General features: G+C 44.7%; 1 protein-coding gene across 1 annotated transcript in view; it reads left to right on the top strand.

Moving 5' to 3' along the window:
- Nucleotides 1–1,548: 1,548 nt before the first annotated feature.
- The window catches only part of ADAM19 (ADAM metallopeptidase domain 19), an 80,527-nt gene continuing 55,404 nt past the window's right edge, over nucleotides 1,549–26,671 (top strand). The window contains exons 1-3 of the mRNA XM_058544842.1: nucleotides 1,549–1,916; nucleotides 4,618–4,703; nucleotides 8,904–8,974. Coding sequence (XP_058400825.1) covers nucleotides 1,850–1,916; nucleotides 4,618–4,703; nucleotides 8,904–8,974 — 224 coding nt within the window. The 5' untranslated portion in view covers nucleotides 1,549–1,849. The remainder of the gene's footprint in view (nucleotides 1,917–4,617; nucleotides 4,704–8,903; nucleotides 8,975–26,671) is intronic.

The following is a 26,671-nucleotide window of genomic DNA, read 5'->3' as shown; positions in this document are numbered from 1 at the left end:
TGCAAGGAGGACACGCATTTCAGGCGGCCAGAGGATAGAATGTTATGGACTGAACTGTGTCCCCCTCAAATTCATATGTTGAAGCCCTGATGCCCAAGTGGCTGTATTTGGAGATAGAGCCTATAAAGAGGTAATAAAGATTAAATGAGATCATAAGGGTGGGGCTCTGATCTGAGGGGATTAGCGTCCTTTCAAGACGAGGAAGACAGCAGAGCTTGCTCTCTCTACACAAGACAAGAGGCCATGTGAGGACAAAGCAAGAAGGTGGCCATCTACAAGCCAGGAAGAGAGGTCTTACCAGAAATCAACCGAGCCAGCACCTTGACCTCAGACTTCTAGCCTCCAGAACTGTGAAAAAATAAAATTCTGTTGTTTAAACCATCCAGTCTGTGGTGTTTTGTTATGGCAGCTTGAGCAGACTAATACAGCCTCTAAATACATCAATAGCAAGAACCATATCTTTTATTTATCCCATGGGTGCCCGTTGGTTTTGACAGACCTACCTACTAGTCATTTTCAGGAGTGCCTTGTCCTCTCCAGCCCACAGCATCTTGTTTACTTGTGCAAACCTGGGTTTGAAGAAAGGCTCAGTGAAAGGAACAGATGACAAGAGGTCTGAGGCTCAGTTTCTAGAACGAGGCTTTGCCAAAACTTGCTACGGGATCTTATGCAAGCCACTTCTCTCTGATTATCAGTTTATCCATCTATAAAATAAGGTGTGCTGCATCAGGCTCTGGAGTTGTACGGATGTGGGCTTCAATTCAGACTCTGACATTAGCTGTGTGACCTTGGGCAATTTACTTAGCTTCTCAGGTTTGGTTTTCTCATCTCTAAAACAGAATAATATTAGTACCTACCCCAGGGGATTATTGGGCTAATGAAAAGAGATGAGGTATGCAGAGTCCCTGGAACATATTAAAGGACAATAAAAAGTAGTTCTTTTCCTAGATTAATTAAGTTAATGTATGCAAACTGCTAAGGACAGTGTCTGGCCCTTAGTAAGGGTGTTATCAGTCTTAGTTATCATTATTTTCTTACTCTAGCAGATAGTAAGCCCTCAGTAAGTGACAGCAGTGGTCGTCATTTTCAGGTACCATCTCCCTCCATTTCCCTGCAAAGCCCTAAATTCTAACCATCCCAAATGCTGGTTTTCCCCCAGTACAGCCCATGGGCTTTCTCGCCCTAGCACGCTTGTCTAGGCCGTTTTCCCTGCCTAGTGCTCCCTTTCTCTTCCTCCCGAGCTCAGATGTCTTCTCCTCTGGGAATCCTCTCTTCACCACCCCCTTCCTCCCAGTCAGAAGGAATGGCTTGATTTGTGTCCTGCTAAGAAAACAACTCCACATAGCACTTAGTTCTTTGTGCCTGGTGGATCAGTTAACTCTTTCGGAGCCTGCCTCCAAGAGTGGTGGCTTCTGGGGGACGGCGCTGGGTGAGCAGCCTCCGGGTGTCACCCAAGGCGTCTAGCACAGTGCGAGACAGACTAAGCGTAGAGAGGGTCCAGTTTAACTCCTAGAAGCCGGAGCCTCTGACCCTGCCTAGGCCGCACCCGCTATGAATCCCTGCCTCTCATCGGGCTCGGACTCGCTCCTCTGCTCCCCATCACCTGAGCCGGCCTGGCTCTCCAGGGCTCCCCAGGGCTCCTCCCCTCCCGACCCCTCCTGCCGACGCGTCCCCTCCTCCACCCCATGGCTGAGCCCTGCGGGATGAGGGCGGAGCGTCGCAGCTGATGGCTGGGAGCCGGGATGGGAGGCTGGGCGAGCAGTGGGTTCCAGACGCGCCGCCGCCTGGCTGCGGGGCTGGCATGGCCGTGTGTTAGTGAGCGGGGAGCGCGCGAGGGGCCGCTGCCACCATGCCCAGGGGACTGGGCGCCGCCCGGCTATGCCTGCTGGCGCTCGCCCTGCCGGGATGGACCAGAAGTAAGTGGGCGGACGCTGGAGTATTGGGGAGGGATGAAGGCGGGTGGGTTGGGTGGCTGGGGACCTGAGGGTCGTCTCCCGCAACTCCGCGGGACTGCGCCCCCGCCGTCCCCCAGCCCAGGAGCCCCGGCTTTGTTCCCATTTTGTGCGCCCGGAGAGGTGGTGGATGTCCGGGAGACCCAGAACAGGCAGAAAACAGCCGGTCCCCTCCCTCGCTTGCCTCCCCCTCTCTCTTTTTCCTCTGTTTTTCTGCTTTTGGCTTCTCTTTCCGCTGCTTTCCTAGTCTCTTTTTCTTTGTGTGTGTGTTCCTATAAATATATACTGATAAAATTGGAACCATACCATATGTACAGTTTTGTGCCTTGCATTTTCCACTGCACATTATGAGCATTTCCCTCTGCACATTATGAGCATTTCCCACGTCGTTACATACTTCAAAAGCATGATTTTGATGACTGTAAATTCCGTCAAGGAATCGCAGAAGTCTCATTTTCAAAAAGTTAAAAACATGACTCTCGTACAAATACAGGATGAATGGATGGCAAAGATTTATTTAATTCATTAATGAGGCAGTGAATAGAATGGTAAAGCTGATTCAAAGCATTAGAAGACCTGGAGCGGTACAGGCATGGGAGAATATTGAAATCATATGCTGGGACAGATACAAAGTGGTCAGTGCCCCATGGGGCCAAACAACCATAATTCTTAGTTATCTTTCCACTATACTGAAGTCATTTGCATCTCTACCAGACAGAAATCTAGAGTTAACACATGACTTCAGAGTATAGTCTTTTAATTAATAGGAAATGTAAAAAGTCAAACAAAGGTACATTCCTCTGATTAATTCAATGATCTATGGGAGGGCCTGTTCAACAATGCTCCAATGTGATATTGAAAGACATCCTGCTTGCTCTTTGTCTTATTTCCAAGTTTTGAACAATTTTTCTTAAGATGTACTGTGTTCCTCTATGATTGAGCCTTTAGATTGCTTTCAGTATTTTTTGCAATCATAAAGATCATCTCATTCCTTTAAATATTCCATTAAATGTCATATAATTCCTTTTTGTTACAAAGAATCTAGACTTATTAGGGCCACTAGAACAGGGTCTATTCCTCTCTGGTTCCTCCTGAATATCAAGCACCTAGCATAGTACTTGGTACATAGTTAAGTACTTAGAAATCACGTAATAAATAAATGAATGCATCGCTTCTGGTTTTTACCAATGGGATGCAATTAATGCAAGTCTAATGAGGTTATTTTTTAGGATATATTTTGATTGAGAATACATTATATCAGTAATCTGAAAGGAAGGTTCATCACTCATAATCCCATCACTCTAACAGAACAACTATGGCCATCTTTTATATATCACTCATATTTTGTGGCTGGTTTAGAAAGAATAGATTTTGAAATCCTCACCCTCATCTCCAGGAGTCCTATGGATTTGGCCTATTCTTGTGGACACTAATTTACCTAGGTCTTGGGAAATTACCACTTTATTAGGATTGTCTGCAACCGGTGTTTGAGGCCTGAACTGCCTGGAACAAGTCTCTGCTCAAACAAGTTTCAATTCACCTTTCTTGCAAAATAGGAACCTTGCTACCTACCTCTCAGGGGTTGTCTTGAGGATGAAGGAGAATTGGGTGGTGAGAGTGGCTTGGAAAATGGGAAGTGATAGACAGATGCAAACTTGGCATTAGGGAGCTCAAGTTAGTGCAATGATGCTTTGTGGACTGGGAAGCAATTTCACAGTGACTCTCCCCAGTAATGCTGTGAGATGGGCAGGCGGGTATCATTGTCTGCATATTACAGATGAGAAAACTGAAGCTCAATGGGAATAATACCCGTGGGCTTGACTTCCAGAATATACCCGGAATCCAACCACTTCATTCCTCTCCACTGATGTCATTTGAGTCTGAGCCACCATCATCTCTCATCAGGGCTCCTGCAAGTCTTCAGCTTTGCCTTCCTGCTCCTACTCTCACTTCTCCCCTCCCCCACCCCACCCCTTTCTCCAGCCTGCAGGCAGAGTGATCGTTTTAAAACTGAATGCAGATCATATTGCTATGTCTAAACCCTCCAGTGCCTTCCAAGTCTATTTATAATAAAAGCCAGACACTTTCCATGGCCTCTGTGATATCAGACCCATGGCTGCCTTTCTGAGCACATCTCCTACCAACTTCCCCCGTCATTTACTAGACTCCAGCTACCTCTGCCTTCTGCTTGTTCTTTAAACAGACCAAGTCTGCTTCTGCTCAGGCAGGGCCATTGTAATTGTTGGTCCCATTACCTGGGCATTCTTCCCCCGGGTCTTTGCATGGCTGCCTTCTTCTTGTCCCTCAGGTCTCCATTAAATGCCATCTTTGCTGATCATCCTTTCTAAAATAGGCCCCCCCCTTCAGCATCTCTTTATTCCATGACCCTGTTGTACCGTTTGAGGATATCTGTGTACGATATTGTCTATCTCCCAGCTCTAGAAGGTAAACTTTGTGAGGAGTACAGAGACCTTCTTAGCCCTGTTTACCACTATATTGCCAACACCTAGCAGAGTGCTTGACCCATAGCAAGTACCAAGAGCCTGGAATGCAGCAGGTCGTCTAATGACCCAATATGGGGTTCTTCCCCGCTGGCAGTACATGCTTGACTCAGCTAGGCCACAGAGGTCTGGAATTCTAATGGCTGTGTATCCTGTATTGGCAGGAGGAAGTGGGGAAGGCAGCCCCCCGCTGCAGCATGAACTAATAATACCTCAGTGGAAGGCTCTAGAAAGCCCCGTGAGAGAAAAGGTAAGACTCAAGATATCTCATTTTCAGAGGCAGGAATGACAGCTCCATTCTGTCAGGCTTGGGGCAACCTATTCAGCTTTCCTGGAGGCCCAGGCATCACCATTAGTTCTGTTTGTGGCCCACTCTATCCTCTGTGTGTTGGTTTTGGAAATCCTAGATGGGACTTTCCTTCATTGTGTGACAAAGTTTTAGAACACTTCCGAATGCTATTAGTCGAGGAAATGAAAAGCCATGTTAATGCTGACACAAGCTAAGTGCAAATATGTGTTACAGAAGTCACTGACTCTAAATTGGAATTGATTAAATATTGTCATTATTATTTTTGCTCTGCATAATACTTCTTTTATTTTATTGATGAGATAACTTGGAGAGAAAGAATAATCCAAACTCTGTTTTTAATAAGAGGCAGAGTAGGGACCTAGTACTGGGGACTTATATCTAAAAATCCAGGATGGTCCTTGGGCCGTGAAATGCACAGGCTTTATCGAGGGGATTGGGAATAAGACAGAAAATATTATCCTGTTCTTACAGAGAGGACCTGTGCATCTAGGATATTCTTTGTGGTTCTGGTTTTCACAGCTAAAGTCAGACATGAAGCAGCTAGAAAGGATGATATGACTACTGTGTGCCAGTACCGGCTATGGGACCTTCCACTTTCTAAACTTCAGTTTCCTCATTTATAAGATAGGGCTTAGAGTGAATAAGAAGGAGGAGAGCCGGGGAGAGGGGGTAGTTAAAAAGATCCCTTTGGGTTTAAACAGTCAGTGGCTCATTGGGCAACATATAAGAGCAAGATTACAGTAGGAGAGAGGAGAGAGCTGTGTCAGGAAAAATTTCAGACTTTGTAACTCTTGAGTCTGGAAAGGTAAATGGAGAGGAGAAATGTCTGGAATCCTTGAAATTATGGCTAGAATAATACATACCTGTCCAAAAATGCTCCAATTTGGATTTAATAAGGGAACTTATAGCGAAAATATTAGGACAAATGAAAGAAAGTAACATTTTATCCCAAAGACAATAAATGCATGGAATTCATTTCATCAAAAAGTAGGAGAGGCTGAAAATAGCTTCAGGAAAAGTCTAGACAAATTAATGGATGGCCCTTCTGAGCAGGTTATTTTTAAAACTTAAGATCTTGGATAGTCCAACCTATCCGTTATTGCCTGAGGAATGGATCTGATACTTTTTGTAGAGGCCTCTCTCTTCCCTCCAGATGTGGGATGCCGGGCATCCTCAGGAAGGGCCTGAGAAACAAAGTGGAGCTCCAGATCCTGTCTTTGTTTCCAGCCATTGTGTGCCCAGAATCTGGGTCATTATATTTTATAGAAATAGTTAGCACAGTGCCTGGCACCATAACTATTTGTTGAGTGAACAAATAAATGAGTGTCAGAGAGACAGAGAGAGTAGAAGGAAGGTCCCACTCAGGCCTCTTATTCTCATCTATGTAATTCATTCATCACACATTAATTGATCACTCACTGTGCACTAAATATTGTACTAGATCTTAAGGGGGATGCAAATATAGGGGACAGATTTCCAGTACCATGTGGAGCTGAAGATCTCCACAGGAATTTTCACCTTTCCCTGGGGGAAGTATAAACAGGTCAGCTCCTTGCACTTCCTAGGAGCGATGATGTTGCTCCTTCCTGGCACAGAGTGGAGTTGCAAGAGAAAAGCTGAATAAAGCTGGACAAGGAAGCTGCATAGATCTTGCAATGCTGTTTCATTGTTTTGCTTGAAATGTGCCCTGGAAACAAGGAACATCTACTTTAAATATCAGTGTCCGAGCATTTTCCAGACCAGAGAGAAATATTTTTGGATTACCCACTTAAAAATAAATATTTGTATTCATGTTGCACCTTGTGTCTCTTTGGGGGAGAGGTGACAGTGCTTTGATTTGTGTCAACTTTCCTTTTTTGTGTGGGCTGTCACAGGGCCACCTACCTCTTGGATAAGGGAATTGCTACAGCTCTGTTGCCATGTGCTTTTCGTCAAATGCCCACTGGGGACTCTGTCCCTGATGCTTAATGTGATTGGGCAGAATTGCTCCAGAACTTTGCTCCAGAACTCCCCAGAGTAAGGTGGCAAAGAACCAGTACCCAGAATAGACGTTGGCAGAGCTGAATCAGGGCATCAGAAATAGAGAAGTGAACCCCTTAGTGAAAATTATTGGGCAAATATCCCCCTAGCTTCCTTCCCCCCATGGTTTTGAAATGTCCCTTCTTAAGAGAAGTCAACAGGATAAATTAGCAAAAAAATAGCGAAGGACAGGGTTGCCCAAGCGTCCTGGATCGGAACCTTCAGATCTCATCAGAGCCCTTGGTGGCCCCAAAGTCTCAGGGATGGGAAGTAGGGTTTGAGGCAAATAAGAAGAGGAATGTGCTTGGAAGAGGCAGGCCCCCAACCAGAGGTGGCAAAGCAGGTGACCTACTTTCTTAGACACGCCAAAACTAAGCTTTGAGGTCAACCTTCAAAGGGGAAGAAGCTCCACTCTAGCAAGAGCTTCTGTGAATTGAAAGAGACTGCAAGAGTTTACTGGTTCCTTGGTCTCAAAGTAGAGAGCACATATTTAAAACACTCCAAAGAATTAATCCTGTTTTAAATATGTAAAAATCCTGTTTTAAATAAATAATTTCTTCCTTTAAAAGAAAGTTCAACTGCCCTAAGTTGGATTGTTGAAGCATGGAAGTTTATTATGACTTGGATTTTTAATTTCTTTGAAATTTCCACACTAATAAGGTAAAAAGAGATAAAAAGCCCATTTTTAAAGATATAAAAGCAATCATAAAAACAAGGAAAGATGCACGAAATAAAACTAACCCATGATCCCACAGCTGAGAGGTAACTATGATAACCCTTTGGTTTATTTCTCTCTACTTTTTTCCCTTTACAAAGGTATATTTAAATACGATATTCAGTGTTGTGTTTTGAGCCTTTGTGCTTAATGACTATCATGTAGACTTTCCTGATAATTTAAAATTATTATAAAATTATTATTATTATTAAAATTATTTAAAGTCATCATTTTTAATGACTATCTAGTGTTTTGTCATATGAATGGATCATCTTTTATGTAACCATTCTCCTGTTTTTGGACATCTAGGTTATATTTCATTAGTTGTTATTATAAGTAATGAGCATCCTTGTGTATAAACCTTTGCCTGTGCTTCCATTTGTTCCCTTCAAACAGGGTCTTATATGACTGGGTCAGAGGGTCCAAACGTTTTAAAACTTTTGGTCCATGCTGTCAAATTATTTTCCAGTGAGTTGGTATCAATTTAAATTCTCACTGGCAGGGTGTGAGAGTGCCCATTTTACAGTATGCTTCACTGCATTGTAATTTATGGTTTTAAAAAATCTTTGTCACTTTGATTTTTTGAAAGGTATCTTTAAAAAAAAAAAAAAAGGAAGGGGGGCAGTTACCAGTGATGCTGAACATGTTTTTCACACTTATTGGCCATTTGTATGATATCTTAAATGATTTATGCTGGGTACCTAGCAACTTTGGCCATCAGCAAATTTTCTCTTATGTGTAAAATATATCTTCCTTTGCACCTATAAAACCTTAGTGTGAAGGTCTCCTAATTGTCTCCTCTGAGATGACTGGTGTATCCAAACCAAGAGCCAAAATAAAATAAAATAAGAACCCACCGTGAAGAAGCTTCCTTGGTATTTTAGATAACAGCCAACAAGTATGGGGGGCTTCCTGTGTTCCAGGCACTGTGATAAATTCTTTATATTCACTATGTTACTTAATCCTTACAAGATCTCCATAAAGTTGACTATTTTTGTCTCTGTTTTATAAATGAGGAGACTGAGCTGTAGGGAGGTTCGGTAACATGCCCGAGTTCACACAACTGCGCTGTCAGAGCCAGCACTTGAGCCCAGATCTGGCTCCACACAAAATTTGCTGTTGAAGATTGTGTTTTCCAGCATTGGCCTTTCCAGACCTGCGTGCACTTACACCACATTTCAGCTTGGAGTTTATTTCCTTTGTCTTTCAGGAGAAGGCAGATGGGGGAGGGGAACTGGGTCCTTCTGGGATTGAAGTTCTTTCATGTTTGGGCTGGAAATGCAATTGACCCTTTTCATTCACTTCCTGTGAATCAATGTCAGAACTCTGTGCTCCATCCTGGGCCCATTCCTGGGAGCCTTGTTCCCTGCTTTTAGGAACTGACATTCTTTTGTTGTTGCTTTTAGCATCCACTCAAAGCTGAGCTCAGGGTAATGGCTGAGGGGCGAGAACTGATCCTGGACCTGGAGAAGAATGAGTAAGTGGACTTCTCCTTTGTCTAAAATGAAACAACTCACTTCCATGTCAACGCCGGACGCAGGTACCGCTGTTTTGGAAGAAAGTAGTTAATACAGTGATCTAAGCTCTCAATCCTTGGTTCCTCCATGGGGAGTGTCTTGCAAAGACAGCATTTCTACAATTTCTTGAATTGCTGTGAAATTACTGAACTGTGTGACATCTCCTTAGATTGTATTTTCAGGGCTTCTTAGAGTTCACTGCAGGCACACAGGGGTGTGTGTGTGTGTGTGTGTGTGTGTGTGTGTGTGTGTGAGTGAGTTTGAGACGAGGGAGGGATGACTGGAGGACTTTGGCAGCTGTCTTACTAGCTCCAGCACAGCGCATGGCAGGAAGTGAAGGAGATTAGAGGAAAATAGCGGAGAGCAGAGAGGCAAGGTGGAGTGTTGTGGGATTTGGCGCCTCAAACCCTGGCTGCTCCGTCTGTTTTGGGTCAACTAAATCTGAGATTCTGCCAATAAGGGCATGGTCAGCAGTCTCCGGGCTTCATTGGGCAGTTCCTCCATCTTCTTAATCTCATTCATCTTGGGTGGCAGCCTGGCTCAAAAATATTTCCCCATTGATTTGCCATCAAGCGCAGTTGTATCTTGATTCAGGTTATTGAGCAGGTGAATAGACATAATGCATGACTGCGTCTGTTGCCAACTCTTTGGCCATTCTTAATCTGCTTGGCCAGTGGAGAGCTCTCCTTACTCGGCTGGGAGACCCTGAAGGCCTTTGGTGTTTCCTCACCAATAGTCCCTTTTCATTCTGCTGCACGGACCTTGCAGATAAGGCTACACGGCTCAGAGAACTGCCTGTCTCTTCTTGGCAGCCTCCAGAGTCTGCTGAGAGCAGATGAGCAATCAAATGCATCACTGCCAAGAAAGGGATGGATAGGGACCTTCCCATATCCAGAAGGATGGGAATGGCTGCTAAGTTTGAGTGGAAACTGAAAATATAAATTATTCCAAATTTGGACTTTTTGGACACTTGCAAAAGACGATGAGTGGAGTCAGAAGTTTCGTAAAAGTTCGACTTACATAGCATGCGCAGTAATGGGGCTTCATCCACGTCTTCCCTTTGCCTCTAGTATATGGCCTTCGGGAAGCCAGAAAGATGGGCTGCTCAGTCATTTTTTGCTGCTTTCCTCCTGAGACTAAAACCAGCCTAGGAATGTGTTCCTTTTATCCCATTTCCCTGGAACAAACCTGGCTGGCTGAGTCCCCAGAGCGTGCAGGCTCTGCCTACCTGGGATTTCTTCCTGCGTTTTCTTCCTTTTGTCCTGCAGGAAAAGGCCATTTCAGGGTCAGTTCTTGACAGTCTCTTTCGGGGGCCTGCTTTAGCTTCTCATGGCCGCAACCCTCTAGCTCTAGTCTATATGTCCCTATTGCCCCCTCAATCTAATCTGTCCTATTCTGCCCCCTGGTAGAGCGTTTGACCCTTCAGCTTCCTCTGGGTAGTCCAAGGGATGGAGGTGATGTCATGGGCAAATTCTTAGGAGTTGGACTGGCCTAGCAGAGGTCCCATCCTTCCCTCATATTTTGAAACCTTTGCAAGAAGTCATAGGAAGTTAGAGTGGGAAGAAGCCCTAGAAAATGCTGACTACAACAATCTTATGCATAGATGTAGAAACTTCGACACAGAGAGGCACAGGCACTTTTCTAAGGTCACACAGCATATAAATGAGAGAGATGAGACTAGGATCATTTGTGTTCTTGGCTTGGGTCTGGAGTCAGAGAAACCCAGATTCAACTTACTAGCTGTGTAACCTGGGGCAAATTGCTGCATCTTTTGGAACCTCAGTGTCCTCACCTATAAAATGAAGATAGTAATATCAACCTCATAGGGTGGTTGTGAGGACTGAATGAGGTGATGTGCACAGAGTACTTATAGAGCACCCGGTGAGTGGTCAACAGCTGTTGTGATTTTCATTGTCCCGCACTGAGGTTCCAGAGCAGAGCCCGAGGATGTGGTTCTATTGTCTGCTGCTCCCAGCAGCTCTGTGCTTTCCCAGTGAGCAGCGGGGGCCTGGATGTGGTTCCTGGCCTCCTTGAGTTGGCAGGAGGCAGGAGACTTGACAAAAATGGAAGCAACAGAGCCAAGCAGTATGACCTCACCAGGTATCCCTGGGGGACGGCTTCCTGCTATTTTCGTCTAAATTGGGCTTTTTGTTTTTGAACGTGTGTTAGCAAGCGGAACTCCGACTGCACAGGACTTCCTAGTGTGTTTATTTCCCAAAGCCTTCTCATTCATGGTGCGTGCGAGCCCGGATTCAAAACAGCTTTGGGGGAGACGATGCTTTTCTGAGTGTTCAAGTTGCTGTGTTAGTTTTTATAATCCTGTGCTATTTGAGGGGAAACTAGGCCCCGTGCTAAGTGACTCCTCCGGCTCTGGTTCTTACCGTCCTCAATGGATTCATTCATTTTTTTTTAATCTACTCTGTGTCTGTAGCATGCCAGGTACTAGTGTCAGTCCTGGGGATGTAGCTGTGAATACAACAGTTCTGCCCTTTGGAGCTTATAGTCTAGTGGCAGAAACAGTAAACAAATAAACAAGTGAACGTGGTGTATATCCGATGACAAGCGCTGTGGAGGAAGCAAAGGAACATAAGGGCTCGTGAGAGCAGGGGGTGGGGAGGGAAGAGCTATGTTAGAATGGTGATCAGAGAAGGCCTTGGTGGTGAATTGATATCTGAGTCGAGACCTGGAGGAGGTGAGGAAGTGAACCATGTGGACGGCTGGGAGATGACAGTTCTAAGGAGAAGAAACAGCCAAGTTCAAAGGCCCTAATAGATTTACGAAGGTTTCTACTCCCCCCCCCCCCATACTTGGATCCCCAGGCCTTCTAGGAGCTGTGGGCAAGGGCTTCTGGGGCTCTGAGGGGAGGCGGAAGACAGTTCTAATTTCTTTTTCATCATCCTAAGGTGTCTGGCCTTCTCCCATCATCAAATCAGAGCCCGCGTGCTAATGCATGGCCCAAAATAGCAGTGAGCAGGCTTTTAATGGAATTCACTCATGGAGCGATGGCTAAGAATGGTGAGGACGGAGGAGCACAGCGGATGGGCCAGGAGAAAGGGGGCGTAGCAAACAGGCCTTCAGCTCAGGCAGCAGACACCCCAAGATGCATTAGTTCAATAGCACAGCAGCCAGCAGCCTTTTTCTGCTGTGAAGCAACTCAGGATAAACGGATGACATTCCCATGGGAGACACACACCCTCCTCTGTGTTTACTGCAGCTGAAAAAGAGTGACATCTTACAGATAATCTGAATATGGCTTTCATATCGCACAGTTGAGTTCGGATCCTGGCTCTGCCACTTATTAGCTGTATGCCCTCTTTAAGCCTCAGTTTCCCTCTCTGGGGTATAATTATAGTCCCATGCTGTAGAGCCTTGGGGAGGATGAAATGAGATGCATATAAAGGGTCCAGCATAGTGCCTGGCTTGTATTCCACACTCAGTAAAATGGCAACTACTATTTCTTGCTCAGGGTTGTTTTTTTTTGCTGAGGAAGATTGGCCCCAAGCTAACATCTGTGCCCATCTTCCTCTGTTTTGTATGTGGGATGCCGCCACAGCATGGCTTGATAAGCAGTGCGTAGGTCTGCACCAGGGAGGTGAATCTGTGAACCCCGGGCCGCCTAAGCGGAGCTTGCAAACTTAACCACTACGCCACCAGGCCAGCCCCTTGCTCATGGTTTTTTAATTGCAAAAGCACTACATGCTCATTGTAAAACATGTAGCAATACCAAAGATAATAAGTAAAAGAATGAAAGTCTCCCACCCACAAGGAGAATTCACCGTTAACAGTTTGGTGGGCATACTCTGGACCTTTTCTATGGGTGTGAGAACACAATCGTACAGAAGCACACACATGGGCTGCTATTTTTGTTGGGGAGGGAGGAGCAGAAATGAGGTTATATTATGCGTATTGTTCCACACTTGTTTTTTTTGGCTCAACTGTGTGTCATGAAAGTAGTACTCTGCTCTAATAAAGTATATATTACATCGTTTTACATTTACTCACGCATATACACATAATTTGCAAATGTTGGTGTGTAGCTGTTGTTAGGAGAACCTTACTTGTGATTGGGGCAGTGTGGTACAGTGGGGAGAGTGCTGAGCTCAGAGACAGATGATGTGGAATTGGTCATCAAGCCAGTCGGCCCTCCTGGGCCTCAGCTTTCTCATCTGTAAAATGGGGATTTTGTCCCAGTTGGGCTCTGAGAGCTTTTCCTGCACTATCTATTTAAAGGACACTGTGTAAGTGGACGAATGGAAAAGAAGTCCCTGCCTCAGGGAGTTTGCTCTCCAGTTGTGGAGACATCCCTGGAAATAGGGGGCAGTGGGATAAAGGCAAATGGCCCCCAAAGCCATGGATGAACTAGCTCAGGACCCACTCTTTAGACAATATAAACATGAGAAGGGAAATTACAGGGAAGAAATTATAGGCTGCTATTTCCACAACCCACAGTTTTGAGGCATAAATCCATAGTATTTTTTCTCCATGTAATTTCCTCCGTGCTCTGAGGATTGCCTCATCAACCCAGAAACCATATTGGACAAAAACTTGTTTGCTAGAATCAAGTGGAATCTTTCTTAGCTGTGGGCATCTGGGGAGATGAATGCCTCCAGGGAGATGTCGGTCCTGGCTCTCTCCCGTCTCCTTTCTCTACTTTTTTTCAGGAGGAGAGCACGCTGAACTATTGAACCAGCTTGCAGGCGGCTCATTGGGCTGCGTTACCAGAGGGCAGGTCACTACGTTACAAGGTCACCTTCCAAAGCTAATGAGCAGCTCAGCTGTGGGCACTGCGCCCAGAGGACCGTTGGCGGCATACTTCTCTCTGCTAGTCTCTTAGGCACATTCTGGAACTCTCATCTCTTCACTATACTGTCCTTCCTTGAGTCCAAAGGTTGATAAGATTTAAATTTTGGCTTGGGAAAGGGAGAGATGTCCTTAGGTCTCTCCCCATGTATTATGTTCCAGCCCTAGCTAAAGAGATATCCTTTTTGTACAAGTCTAGCCGGTAAGAATGGATATTTGTTTTCTTTTGTGTGTTTATCTACCTCTAGACCTCATGGGGAACAGTGATTGTCAATGCAGAATTTGGGCATTTAGAGGTTTGCTGATTCTAGTCCCCACCATTACTTCTAATCTAATCTCTCTTAACGTCTCTAACTTCTTATCAATCCCTCAGAGATACCACAGGGAAGGAGAGTGCTTTTGTTATCCTGGAAATCAAGCTACAACCTGGAAAATTAACAGTCATTCACTCTGATGGAGTGATCCAACTCCCTAATTTTCTCCTTTTTCCCTCACCCCTACTGAGTTGTATAATACTGGAGGACCCCCAAAGGGGAGAATTAGCAGGCAGGAAAGGAGTTTTTCAGCAATAGACAGGATGGATTAGTTACCACCTCTTACTGCTGCTCTTCTCTTCCAAGGAGGCCTGGGAGAAATATGCAGCTGATCCGGAGCAAAACTCTGCTTACCACCCAGGCCGTGGAGCTCCCCCCACCCCCACCCTCCCAGCTCCCTCTGGGGTCAAGAGTAGACTTTAACATCTTATCTAGGATAAAGGACAGCTTTCTTCGACCCTCTCTTGTCAGGAGCTTCATTTGTTGTTGGCAATATTCAATTTCCTGGATCAAAGAGAAGCTTAAGAAAGGCTTAAGATGATATCCCAATGCTTTTGGTAAACCGTGCTTTACTGAGTTGCATTTAAATGAGTCACAGACATATGGATTACATTTCACTTAAAATACACATGGCTTAAGAAATTAGAGGATGTCACTCTTTAACCAAGTATTTGGCAGATCTAAAGTATTCAAAATGTTTTTCCAAACTCAGCACACAGCTGGGCTCCCTGCTCCCTGCAGCTGAGATTTTATAACCCAAGGAGACTGGTGCCGAGGAAATGGTTGGATGGCTGGGTGGAGACACCAGAATTTGATGAGAGCTGCTTGTGAGTGTCTGAAATTTTCTTCAAACATTTTTTTGAAGTATCAGGAACTGAATTAACCCTGCTGCACTGACTCTGAGGCAGTGAAGGCATAAGTGAATTTGAATTCCAAGCGCTGTGCTCGGTGCCTGGCCCCAGAGAGAGACCTCGTGGTCCTGTCTGAGATGTAGTTTCCAGTTGTAGCTTTGTAGACTGAGACTGATTTCATTTACAATTCTCATGTTTCCAGAACCCCTGGAGTTGCAGACCAGATGGATTGCCAGCCAATCTGATGTGATCTTTGTACAAATTCTCAACCCCACCCCTGCATAAGCAGGGTCTCCGTTACTTCTAAATCATTGGAAACATGACATTGCTTTCTTAGAGTCCATTGCGTAAAGTCAGCCTAGTAATTACGAGTGGTGATCTGAAGGGATGCAGCTAAATGGTTGCCTGAAGAGAGTATCAGGGAGCATCGGGAATTGAAATAACCTAGACATGTTGATTCTGAAGACTGTGAGTACATAGGCCCGAAACACCGTAATCCATACGGTAGGACAGGCTTGGGCTCTGGTGCCAGAGACCCAGGTTCAGTTACAGGTACTGACACTTCCTGGTTAGGTGGCCTTCGGCAAGTCACTTGCCTTCTGGATGTTATCTCTTCATCTATATTTACAATAGTACTCACCCCTTAGTGAGCATTTACTGAGAGCCAGTCACTGTGCAAAGGCACTTCACATACTGTCTTATTTAATCCTCATGGCAACCCTTTGAAGGAGATATTATTGTTATTTACATTTTATAAATGAGGAAACTCAACTGTGAGGAATTCAGGTAATTTACCCAATATCAGGCAGAGCCAGGAGTCAAACTCAGGTTTGCCTCCTACTATATTCTACTGCCTGCATGGAAAATAGACATTAATACCTTCATTGCAGGATAGGGTAGGCTGAAGAATGTGCCCACCCCGCCACCCAAGATATCCACATTCTAATATCTGGAATGTGAGACCATGCTACTTTATATGGCATGGCAAAAAAAGAATCTTTGTAAGTGTGACTAAGTTAAGGATCTTGAGAAGGGGAGATTATCCTGGATTATCTGGGTTGGCTCTAAATGCAATCACAAGTATATTTTCAAGAGGGAGGCAGAGGGAGATTTTCTCCTAGACAGAAGAGGAGAAGGCAATGTAATCACAGAGGGAGAGATTGCAGTGATGCACCCACAAGCCAAGGAATGCAGGCAGCCACTGGAAGCCGGAAGAGGCAAGGAATGGAATCTCGCAGAGGGAGTGCAGCCTTGCTGACACTTTGCTTTTGGCTCAGCAATGTCAATTTCCTTCTTCTGGCCTCCAGAACTGTGGGAAGATAACTTTCTGTTGTTTTAATAAACCAATTTGTGGTAATTTGTTACACAGCAGCCATAGGAGATGAATACACAGGGTTTGTGAGGTTTAGTGATAATGTATTATGATGTGGTTAGTACAATGCCTGGCACATAGCAAGCATGTTTTCAATACATGCTAACTTTCATTAGTGCAAAGTCAGGAACAAATGTTTTCTAAAGTGTCTTGGTGATGCAAAGAATTGCATGTGGCCCCTGTGACTGTCTTCAAGTATGAAAATGACAAGAGAAAAACATATTGAGAAATAGTTTGTGGTTATCAGCATTTCCTAAGTTCTGGGTCATGTTCTCTGATGCTCAGTCTGCCTTCAGGTAACTTCTAGCTGAGGAATGATGGTCAGATATTAACGATGTCAACAATCACGGTAGTAGGTACAATGTAGATGCCTATGTAGCAGGCTCTGTTTTGCAGTCTCTACATGCTTCATCTATTTGAATCATCACAACCACGCTATGAGATATAGGTACCTGTATTAGCTCTGTTTGGCAGATGGGAACCCCGAGGCATGGAGCAGTCTGACTTGCTCAAGGTCACCTAGGTGGGGAGGGCAGAGCCAGGACATGAAGCTAGATCTCTTTGACTCCCAAGCCCAGCCTCTTAGCTGTGGCCTTAAATTGCCTCTCAGATGCCCTGTCCCTGCTCAGGATGCTCTTCCTTGGTTAGCACTGGCATCACTTCTCCATTTTTCTGCACTCCTCCTTCCCTTCTCTTCTGCCTTCCTGGGCCCTGGTTCAAATTTGGATTCCCGTGTACTGTAGTGGTGTAATCCACGCAGGTTGGATTCAGAGCCTGGCTCCTTGCCCCGCTAGTGATGTAAGCTTTGGCAAATTGCTCCACCTTTGCAAGTCTCAGTTTCCTCATCCACATGATGAGCTAATAATAGTGGCCACCTTGTCGGATGTCACGTGAATTCGATCATGTAATGCTCTTAAAGAACTTACATGGTGCCTGGCGCACTGTGAGAGCCCAATAAATAGTTGCTATTATTTGTATTTTGCAGGGTCGGAAAAACATTTAAGAATGAAGTAAGAGGGAATTCCCCTGAGTTGGTTTCCAAATGTAATTAAGAAGACTTGGCCTTAAAACCCATTGCCCCTGGGAGGAAACTCACTTCTGCTCTCCAGCTGTGCCCAGTTTGACCTAACTGTATCTCAAGAACACAGCTTTGCAGGGTTCTCCAGTTGGCCAAACTGTACCTCTTTTCTGGGCCTGCAGAATCAGTGCCCAGCCCCTCCCTTGGCAAGGCCCCGAACTGTCCGATAAGGAGCTTGGAGGTTGTTCACCAGTTCCGGCTCTATCTCCTTCCAGGGACCCACAGCCAGGGCTGCCTGTGTAGCCAGGAAGGATGTCCACAGTTTTCTTTTGTCTCAGGCTTATTTCTCCTGGCGGCCCTTCAACAGGAGCATGGGGTAAAATGAATGGGAGGAAGCTGTCAGCTGCCCTGCTGGCCTCGGATCGACCCTTGTTGGAGTGAAGGGAAGCTGTGCACTTGGAGGAAGTTGGGGTTGATTCTTGAGTTTGAGGATGCCTTTACCAACAGGCTGTTTACCTTAAGATAACCATAGTTTGCATCCAGTGAGTGAGCATTTACCATGAACATACTATTTTACATAGATTTTTTTTTAACCGTACGTGTATACTGTATCCTCAGTTTATGACATTTTTTTTTCACTTGGAAATATAGCAGGCAATCCTCAAATCATTTAAAAAAATTTACACGAGAACTTTTAGGAACGTTTGAAAACTTTGATAATACAATGCTAGAAAAAAATTACACAAGTTATAGAGTTTTAAAGTAAATAAGATCATACTTTATATGCTATTCTACAATTTGCTTTTTCATTATTTATCTTCAGTATCTTTCCACATTAGCACATTTATAGACCTATTTCATTCTTTTTAATGGTGACATAGGATTCCATTGAATGGATGGACCAAAATTTATTAATTTCTCTATTAATGGACAGTTAGGTTTCCAATTTCTTGTTGTTACAAATAATGCTGCAGTAATAGGCTTATACATAATCTTTAAGCACATTTGCAAGTATTTCTGTAGGATTGATACCCAGAAGTAGAGTTGCAAGGTCACATAGCGTATATGTTTAAAATGTTTTAAATTTTGACAAATTATACCTCCCACTCCACAGATTCCTCTCCAAAGGCTGTACCCTTTTACATTCATACAGCAGACTATGAGAGTATGTTATAGATACATTTCCATGTAAATTTATTGGATCATTTTTAATGACTGTTAAAAGTTAAAAATTTTAACTTTTAAAATTTCTTCTAATGAAAAATTATCAAATGCATGCAGAGGTAGAGAGGATCATATCGTGAATCCCCATATACCTATCATCCAGATTCAGTAATAATCAAGATGCCTCGATTAATTTAATCACCCTATGTTGATGGGCATTCAAGCTCTTTCCGCTTTTTTTTTTTTTTTTTCATTTTTACAGACAGTGCTGTCATGAACACCCTTGTGTTCAAACACCTTCTTTGGAAGGTAATTCTAGAGGATCACCTTCTAGTTGTGAATCACTGGGTCAAAGAGGGTTTAGGTGGAACACATGGATAGATAAAGGCATGTTGCCTTTGGCTTCTCTGTAAGTTATATCCTGCCACCCTTGTTGAGAGAACTTGTTTTCACACTCTCTCACCAATGGGTTGATTGTTAAGCTTGGGTAGACGCTTTAAACCCAAACTCTCCTGCCTTCTTTTTTTTAACAGCTATATTGAGATATAATATACTTACATACCGTACAGTTCATCCATTTAAAGTATACACTTCAGTGTTTTTTAGTGTATTTACAAAGTTGTGCAACCCCACCATATTCTAATTTTTGAACATTTTCATCACCCCAGAAAGAAGCCATCAATAGTGTTATGGGTTGAATGTGTCCCCAGAATTCGTATGTTGAATTTCTAATCCCCAGTACCTGAGAGTGACCTTATTTGGACATAGAGTCATTGTGGATATAATTAGTTAAGGTGAGATCATGCTGGAGTAGGGTGGGCCCCTTCTCCAGTATGTCTGGTGTCCTTATAAAAAGGGGAAATTTGGACATAGACATGCACACAAGGAGAATGCCTTGTGAAGATTTGAGTTGTGCTGCCACAAGCCAAGGAAATACCAGAAGCTAGGAGAGAGGCCTGGAACAGAGCCTTCCCTAGTACCTTCAGAGGGAGCGTGGCCCTGCCAACACCTTGATTTTAGACTTCTAGCCTCCAGAACTATGAGATAATAAGTTTGTTTTCTAAACCACTCAGTTTGCGGTAGTTTGTTAAGACAGCCCTAGCAAACTAATATAAGCAGTCACCCCCCATTCTCTCCCACCCCCATCAGCTCTAGGCAATCACTAATCTGCTTTCTGTCTCTATAGTTTTGCCTATTCTGGATATTTCATCTAAAAGGGATTATATAATATGTGGTCTTTCGTGACTGGCTTCTTTCACTTAGCGTAACGTTTGTGAGTTTTTTCCATGTTGAATAGCATGTGTCAGTACTTCATTCCTTTTTATGGCTATATAGTGTTCCATTGTATGGATATACCACATTGTGTTTATCCATTCTTCAGTTGATGGATCTGCTACCTCTTAAGACAGAGCTAACTTGTCTCCATTCTACAAGGTTGATTTCAACAAATATTGATTGAGCACCTATGTGTAAAGTCCTATGCTAAGTGCTGTAGGGAGTAGATGCAAACACACTATCCTTGCCCTCTGGCAATTTACTCTCTATGAGAGAGACAACATGCAAACAGCATCATCCAAGGCAGATTGCAAATTTACATAAGAGAGTTGAACATAGGGGGCTGAGGAGGCAAGAGGGAAGAGAGAATTTCCGACTGGGAGATAGAGAAACTTCCCTAAGGAGGGTTACTTGGAGCTCTGTCTTGCAGGAGCAAGGAGGGGGAGCTTTGGATGAGGGAAAGAGGGGAGATGAGTGGAAGAATGAGAAAGGAATTCAAACTGAGAAATTAATATATAAATATTTGGTCTGGATCAAGGGGAACCAAAACTGTAAGGCTAATAATCTCTTAGGAATTCAGTATTGCAACTAGCCAAATCATTTGAATTCAGAAGAGTGGTATGTGGGGAATGGGAGCCGGCTTTCTTTTCCTTCCATGGCTCGGCTATCTGAGGATTTGAGTGGCTTAAAGCTGAATTTTTCGTTCTTCTATTTTTGACTTTGAGTTGAGCTCTCTCTTGCCTCAGGTAAAACCATGTGGTCTGGGAGGTAGGTGGGGTATTTCTAGGAAAGGTGCTTGAGGTGCACTTTAAAGCTAGGCTGTATTTGCGACACCTTGGATGAGAAGAAATTCTTCCCCCGCCCTTCCCCACTGAAGGGAAATTTGGGCTGAGCTGAGTGGCTGGAGGTGTGCCTGGTGGATGGAGCCATGGGCTGCAAGGGGCTGAGCACAAGGCAGAGATGGCTTCTTTACAACCTGGGAAGAGGGAGGAGTCTCCTGAGAAGCAGGGCATGGTGGGCAGGATGCAGATGGATTCATGAATATACATTTGGATTTGGGAGATGCGCTGGAAGTCCCACTTTCTGGACCTCTATTTTCTCCCTAGCTTCGAGGATGTGCTGAAGCTCTTCATCCAGACTCCCTAGAAGTTGGAGGATGTTTCTACTCTCCAACCTTTTTGCTTGGGCAATGGAGCATGACTATCCCAGGAAAAAAATCTATGGGAGGAGGAGGCCGATACTGGGGCCTCTGGACTGGCTCTGTCCTGGGAATGAAACTGCATTTACGTTTCACCTAGGAAATATTTTGATTTTAAGAAAGTAAGCTTACTCTTTTTCTGCTTAGAACTCAGTGGTATAATACTGACCTTTGGCTGACACCTTGAATACTAAATGAATAGGCTTTTGGGCACCCTGGAGCAAGTTGCAGGTCTTCCTCAAACTCAACTGGGGGTAGGTATTGGGTTAGAGAGTCCCTGGCTTTTCTGATGAGAGTCTCTAGTGTACTGGGCTTGAGCTCTGGACTACTCATTGGGAATTCTTAACTTCTTGTCTTTCTTTCCTTCTCTTCCTTTATTCAACAAATAATGTGAGTGCCAACTACGTGGCAGTTATTGGGCTAGGTCCTAGGTGTTCCCAGGAGAGCAATGGCAAGCTAAACATAGTCTCTGCCGTCATGGGGCTTAAAGCATGGTGGAGGAGACAGAACTAAAGTGTTACCGAACAATGTGGGGCATGCTGTGATAGGGGAAGTAGAGGATACCCTGGGAGCATGGGGAGGGGAACCTACCCTGGATTGGGGGTCAGGGAAGGCTTCTAGGATGAAGTGAAGTAAGGAAGAAGTAGGTCGTGGTAGACCAAATGGTAGAGTTGGTTTATACAAGGGGAGGTGGGTTCAAAGCAGCAGAAACAGCAGGAACAAAGGTCCCAAGGCAAGAGTAAAGTTTGAAGATAAAAAGAAGTTCTTTTTGGGTAGAGCAGAGAGTGAGAGGCAGGAAGTAAGTGGTGAGAGAAGAAGTTGGCCGGGCCGGTCCCGTGGCTTAGTGGTTAAGTGCTCACGCTCCACTGCTGGCGGCCCGGGTTCGGATCCCAGGCTCGCGCTGATGCACCACTTCTCCGGCCATGCTGAGGCCGCGTCCCACATACAGCAACTAGAAGGACGTGCATCTATGACATACAACTATCTACTGGGGCTTTGGGGGAAAAAAAAAAAAGAAATTTGAAAAAAAGAAGTTGGCCAGGTAGGCAGGGGTGAGTGCCTTTTAGGCTCTCTAAGGGGGTTGGGTGTTTATCTTCAGGGCAATGGGAAGCTGATGAAGAATATTTCAAAAGCCAAATAGCAACAGCATCCAAAATGCATTTGGGAAGGACTGCTTCAACTGAAGTGTAGAAGATGAATTGGAAGGGGCAAAGTAGCAATAGTAGTAAGACCCATTCAAAAGCTTTATTATAATCTGAGTAAGAAATTATTGTGATCTAATTTAGGGAAAAGGTAGCTGATATGGAGAGAAGGGGATGGATTACAGAGATATTTGTAGGGTGGAATCATGGAGACTGGGAGATGGGTTGAATATGGGCTGAGGGAGAAGAATGGATTCAAGGTCCGGTCTGAGATTCCTGCTTGAGTACGTAGTGGGGCAGTGGTGCCAGTTCCTGGGTTTGTCCTTAGCTTGTAATGGGACCTCGGACAAGCCACTTCTTTTTTCAGATCTTTAGTTTTCTCACGAGATGGAGATAATAATCCCCAGTCACCAACTTTGCAGGATCATGGTGGGGATCCACTGATAAAATATTTGTGAAAAGTAGTGTCCTGTACTCTTTCCATGACCCTAAAAGGCCTGGCAGAAGCAAAGTCTGTCCTTACCCTGGTTATCTCCGTAATTTGAGCTCTTACGTAGTCTTCCCTCCTTATCTACAATTCTAAGCACTTGATCTCCCAGGAACTGGTGAGACCTTTGCCTGTTCTAGCAGCTGAGGCCTCACTGGGGGCCTCTCTGGGGGTTCTCAAACCACTTTTGTTGTAAACAATGATATCATTGAGTGGGTGGTGCTGGGCCAGGCTTTCCTCAGCCAGTTCAGGAGAAATGGGATCTTTATGACTTCTGTACTTATGGCTCTTTTCCAGTCCCTTCCATAGCTCCCATGTGCCCCACTGCCCCCTTTTCCTCCTTTTTCCCCCGAGGTTACAGATTTGCAGAAAACTGGCAGCCTCCACATTTTCTCCTCTTGCATCAGTCTCCCTGGAGAGAGGTCCAGATGGGCCGAGGGGCTATAATGGCTGCATTATATCAGCATGGTTTCTTTTTCCAAGTCCTCCCCCACGCCCACTCCTTTCTGGGGAAAGGAAGGGCAGCTCAAGGAAAGGGATTCCTTTGGAGGGAGACTGGAGTGCTAGAGAAAGAGGTGATGTAAGCGTTGGGGGAGATGTCAGGCTCCTTGTATTCTAGAAGCTCTTTATCTCTTGACTTCTTGATGGTACATTTGGGACTTGGGGAAGAATGCAAAGGTTAAAATGGCCTTTCGGTTATGTGGTGATAGGAATATGGCTGTGGAAAAGGAGATCAGCAACGTTGAGTGAGGATCCTGAGTTCCTGATCCCTAGGCCGCCCTTGCTTTCTTGCCCTCAACACACACACACTCACACACACACACAAATGTGCGCACACACTTGTACACATGCACCCCTCCTCCATAGCTGTGTAGGCAGCTTGTTAGGGGAAATGGGAAGGTGGTTGCAACACTGGTTTGCAGCAATTCTCGGAAGGAAGGAAGGACGGTGGGCTACAAAACAGTGCCTTGGCTTCCAGGGGCAAGATAGTAAGACCTATCTTCTACGTGGCCTGTTGATGTTTGCAGAGCACTTTCACAAATAACCTTGTAGGGGAGGAAAAAATAATTTCCCCTCTATCTTTCTAAGTTCTCGACTGGGAACCCTGTAACAAAAGGTAGATTAACAAGAGAAAAACAAACAAACAGAATTTTATTAACATGTAGATGGGAGATACATGTATATATGGAAAAACATGTGTAACTCAGAATTCAGACTTCTATAGCATCTTCAACAAAGAACAGTAAATTTGTAGAGGAATGACAGGACAAAGGAAAGAAGTTTTAGGCTTCTAAAGGCGGTAAACTGTGGGCAGGTAAATATATGGGAAACAAATGGTAGATAAAGGCTAGTTAGTAAAGTTTGTTGCGTAGATTTCTCTGGTGCCTTCTCCAGGCTGATAGGGTCTAAAGTTGTCTCTGGTGATTAACTCTGTCCTTCCTGGTAGAGAGGGGAGGAGGGATGCCTTTGAAAACTTATGTCCTGCTTTTAGGCAAATAGGGGGAGGATAGGGAGCTTTTCTTGTGTCTGCTTCTTCTCACTTGCCTTCAGCTCCAGATGATCCTCATGCTGAAGTGACCTATTTGGGGTGGCATAATCTGCCACCCTTCAGCCGCCTCTAATCTTCGTGATGGTAGATGCCGGGTGGAGGGCAGGAAATGTGCTTGCCTTGTTCACATCCCCTAGCACGGTGCTTGGCACACGATTGGCCTCGATAAATATTTGTGGGATGAGTGAGTGGACCTGCAAATACAGAGCCTGAGGTACTGCAGCTTGGCCAAGGATCCAGAGCAAATACATGGTGAATTCAAGCCAGGAGGAACTTGGTCTTCCCGATACCATGTGCCCCGCAGTTTATACTGTATTATGCTGCTTAATAAGCAATTATTGATGAGATTGCACGAATATCCTTCCTCTCTGCTTCTGGGGGGTGTCTGGATGGCCTAACTCTTGGACTGTCTACCTCTGACATTTAGCTTACTCGAGTTTATTTAGACTGATGGGCTTAGAAACAACATATAACTGTGATGTTGGGTAAGTTGCTTTTGCTCTTTTTCAGATTCTTCATCTGTAAAAGTGGAGTGGGGGGAGGCACTGGACAGAGGGTGGTGTATAGAGATTCTTTTGTCGCAGTAGACTCTGCAATTTATACACTAACTCCCCTCCCCTCCAAAAAAACTTTATGGAAAGGATACGGGGCACCACATAGAAGGAGGGAAAAGCTGAAGAACTAGGGTTTGAAAAGGACAGGATCTAAGAATTCACAGAATCCCTTCAGGTGCCACCACTGGGGTGCCTCTGCTCCAGCCGTTTGCACCAGCTGTCACTCATCTTGAAATTCAGAGAAATGAGATCTGATTGTCCTGGCTTGTCGTGACTGACCCCAGGTGCCTCCGGTCAGCGTGCAGCGAGAGGGGAACATTTCTCTAAATGCACATTGGGGAACTGTTCTCCCAAGAAGGTGGTACGGATGCTGGAGCCTGGGACAACAGATGTCCATGACGATCTAGGTGGGCTTGCCGAGTTCCAACCTTCTTGACTTGTGCTTTAGGATGCTAACATTGGGCAAGGTTTATCAAAGTTGCTGGGATACTTATTCAGAGCCTAAAAGGGACCAAGCACCCACATTTTGGGCAGGTTGCTTTGTGGTCTTCATCCACCCGCTTTTTGTTTGCTTGTGTTATTTCATAGGGTGGTCCACCTAGTTCCCTGTTTCTAAGCATATTCTCAAAGATCCCGCGATCTTAAAGGTTCCTTTTCTTCATTTCCCCCCTGTCTTATCCACAAAGTTTATCTCTGCAATACGGTCATTATCTCTTGCATTAGTCCCTCCCTTTAGGTTAATCTGATAAACAAGCGCTGTGGTTATTGTGGTTATTTACCAAGAGCTCGTTGCTAGAGAGGCTGCTGTCAGGCAATGTTTTCACCTTTTTATTTTTCTCAGAAAGAGTAAACATAGTACCCCAGTTCCCTTAACTGTTCTTATCCAATTCCAGTAAATACCCATCATGGGCTATTTAGGACACTGTAAAATACACCCGTAAACTCTTCTTGGGTGAGCCATTTTGAGGGCCCCCCAGGTCCCTGCCAGTTAAGCTCCCTGATCCCAAGAAATTGGCCCTATTTGCACAGAGAGGTTACTTATCTTTGTGAAAGCAGCTAAGAGGGAGGCATGAAGAGGATTAAATAAAGACCTTGCTGGCCAGAGGAGTAAACAGTGCTCATCCAAACATCCTTTGGTATATTACCTAAAAGCAAAACACAGGACCAGGAGCTGGTCGGAAGAGTGCCAGGTCTGGTGGAGACTGGAAGAAGATGTAATGGGAAGCAGTTGTAAGAAGGAGTGTTGATTTAGTGCATTGTTTGGAAGCTTCCTTAATAGAAGGTTAAGGAAAACATGCGGAGTAGCTTTGGCTTTTTGCCAGGCACGTGGGTGGCACCATCTTGCTTCACAGTGTTGCTTCTGTAGCTGGTTCTCTGGCAGCGATGATGCTAGTACAAGTGAGTCCTTGAGGTAGGAGGGGATCCCTGCTCTTTACATTAGGAGCAACATTTAAAGTTCCTTCTTCCTTGGCTTTTCTGTTCCCTCAAAAAGGACGGCCTCTGCCTATGGGTCCCTGGACTTGGCAATCCCTTATTTGGCTTTAGGGCCATGCCTTTGGCATGTTGGTTTGTTTCCATTCCTTTCGAGTCAGAGGTGGAATGAGCACTGGTCTGGAAATCTTGGTTTGCAACAGCTCAAGCTGTCTCTTCTCCCCTTTTCTTTCTCTCTATTTGAAACAAAACAAAACAATACTTACTGAATTGGTTATTTTATCCCAAATATGGGTGAGCATTGGCCATTACATTAGATTTGCACTCTCTGCTTTTCAGAAACCCTACCCAGTGCGTGCCTGTCCTGGGCATCACTATTTCCATGTGATAGAAAGGGAAACTGAGGCTGAGTAGCTTGTGACTTACATAGTATCACCTAGCTAGTTAAAAAATATTAATATCAGAATTTCCAAACATATCCCAAAGGAGAGAGATTAGTATT

The sequence above is a fragment of the Diceros bicornis genome, chromosome 1, assembly GCF_020826845.1.
Source record: "Diceros bicornis minor isolate mBicDic1 chromosome 1, mDicBic1.mat.cur, whole genome shotgun sequence".
Classification (NCBI taxonomy): domain Eukaryota; kingdom Metazoa; phylum Chordata; class Mammalia; order Perissodactyla; family Rhinocerotidae; genus Diceros; species Diceros bicornis.
The sequence above is the reverse complement of the archived record's forward strand: the minus strand, read 5'-3'. Positions and strand labels throughout refer to the sequence as shown.